Source organism: Nicotiana tomentosiformis, chromosome 1 (genome assembly GCF_000390325.3).
Source record: "Nicotiana tomentosiformis chromosome 1, ASM39032v3, whole genome shotgun sequence".
Taxonomy (NCBI): Eukaryota; Viridiplantae; Streptophyta; class Magnoliopsida; order Solanales; family Solanaceae; genus Nicotiana; species Nicotiana tomentosiformis.
Window position 1 is genome coordinate 117695995 of NC_090812.1, and position 1847 is coordinate 117697841.

Here is a 1847-nt window from a genome sequence, read left to right on the forward strand (position 1 = left end):
TGCTATGCTTTTCTCGCCTGGTCAGAAGCAGTTACTTCAGATGCAGTGATCACAAGTATTATTTTAGTGTTCCACAAGGATGCTTCCATATTATTATACCCTGGTTCCACTTATTCATATATATCATCGTACTTTGCTCGCTATTTGGATATGCCTCGTGATTCCTTAATTATGCATGTTCATTATCTATACTGGTGGGTGATTCTATTATTGTGGACTGTGTGTATCGGTCGTGTGTGGAGACTATTGGGGGATTAGCGATGAGACTTGATCTCTTACTACTTAGTATGGTTACTTTCGACGTGATTTTAGGCATGGATTCGTTGTCATCATGTCACGCTATTCTAGATTATCATGTTAAGACTTTGATGTTGACGATGCCGAGATTGCCTAGGGTTGAGGGGAGAGGTTCCCTGGATTATGCTCCTAGTAGAGTGATTTCAGACTTGAAGGCTCAACGGATGGTTGAGAAGGGATGTTTGTCATGTTTGGCCTTTCTGAGGGATGTTGGTACTGATACTCCTACCATTGATTCAGTTCTGGTAGTGCAGGACTTTGCATATGTGTTTCCTGCAGACCTGTCGGGCATGCCACCCGACAGGGACATTGATTTTGGTATTGACTTGGTGCTGGGCACTCAGCCCATCTCTATTCCTCTGTATCGTATGGCACTAGCAGAGTTGAAGGAATTGAAAGAATAACTTCAAGAGCTTCTTGATAAAGGATACATTAGGCCTAGTGCGTCGCCTTGGGGTGCACCGGTTCTGTTTGTGAATAAGAAGGATGGTACTATGGGGATGTGCATTGATTACAGACAGTTGAACAAAGTTACAATTAAGAACAAGTACCCACTACCGCTCATTGATGACTTATTTGACAACTTCAGGGTACTAGAGTGTTCTCTAAGATTGATTTGAGGTCCGGGTATCACCAGTTGAAGATTCGGGATTTTGATATTCTGAAGACGACATTAAGGACCCGTTATGGTCACCACGAATTTCTTGTGATGTCTTTTGGGCTGACCAATGCCCCAGCAACATTTCTTCTTAATTCTTTTGTCATAGTATTCATTGATGATATACTGGTGTACTCACGTAGCCAGGAGGATCATGAGCAGCATCTGAGGATTGTACTCCAGGCCTTGAGGGAGAAGCAACTTTATGCTAAATTTTCCAAGCTAGTTTTGGCTTGATTCTGTGGAGTTATTAGGGTATATGGTGTCCAGTGAGGGGATCAAGGTAGATCCGAAGAAGATTGAGGCAGTTTAGAGTTGGCCCAGACCGTCTTCAGCTACTGAGATTCGGAGTTTTCTTGGCTTGGCCGGATATTATCGTTGTTTCGTGGAGGATTTCTCATCCATTGCTGCACTGTTGACTAGATTGAACCAGAAGGGTGCTCCATTCAGGTGGTATAACGAGTGTGAGGAGATATTTCAAAAGCTCAAGACTGCCTTAACCACAACTCTAGTTCTAGTTTTGCCTTCAGCAATAAGTTAATATACAGTGTATTGGGATACTTCTTGGATTAGTATTAGATGTGTCTTGATGCAGAAGGGTAGGGTGATTGCTTATGCTCCACGCCAGTTGAAGCCCCACGAGAAGAACTACCCATTCATGACTTAGAGTTGGCAGCCATTGTTCATGCATTGAAGATTTGAAGGAATTATCTCTACGGTATGTCTTGTGAGGTATTTGCATATCATCGGAGTCTACATCACTTGTATAAGCATAAGACTATGATATCACTATTTTGAAATTTGAGGCAATGGAGATGGTTGGAGTTGTTAAAAGACTATGATATCACCATTTTGTATCATCCTGGGAAGGCCAACGTGGTAGCCGATGCCT

General features: G+C 42.6%; 1 protein-coding gene across 1 annotated transcript; it reads left to right on the forward strand.

Moving 5' to 3' along the window:
- Positions 1–260: 260 nt before the first annotated feature.
- On the forward strand, positions 261–701 carry LOC138908960 (uncharacterized). The gene has a single exon (XM_070199821.1). It carries the CDS (start codon positions 261–263, stop codon positions 699–701), a length of 441 nt encoding a protein of 146 aa, XP_070055922.1.
- The last annotated feature ends 1146 nt before the right edge of the window (positions 702–1847 follow it).

What these genes read in the sequence shown, in the direction of transcription:
- LOC138908960 (XM_070199821.1), top strand. Translation starts at nt 261, where the DNA reads ATGAGACTTGATCTCTTACTACTTAGTATGGTTACTTTCGACGTGATT.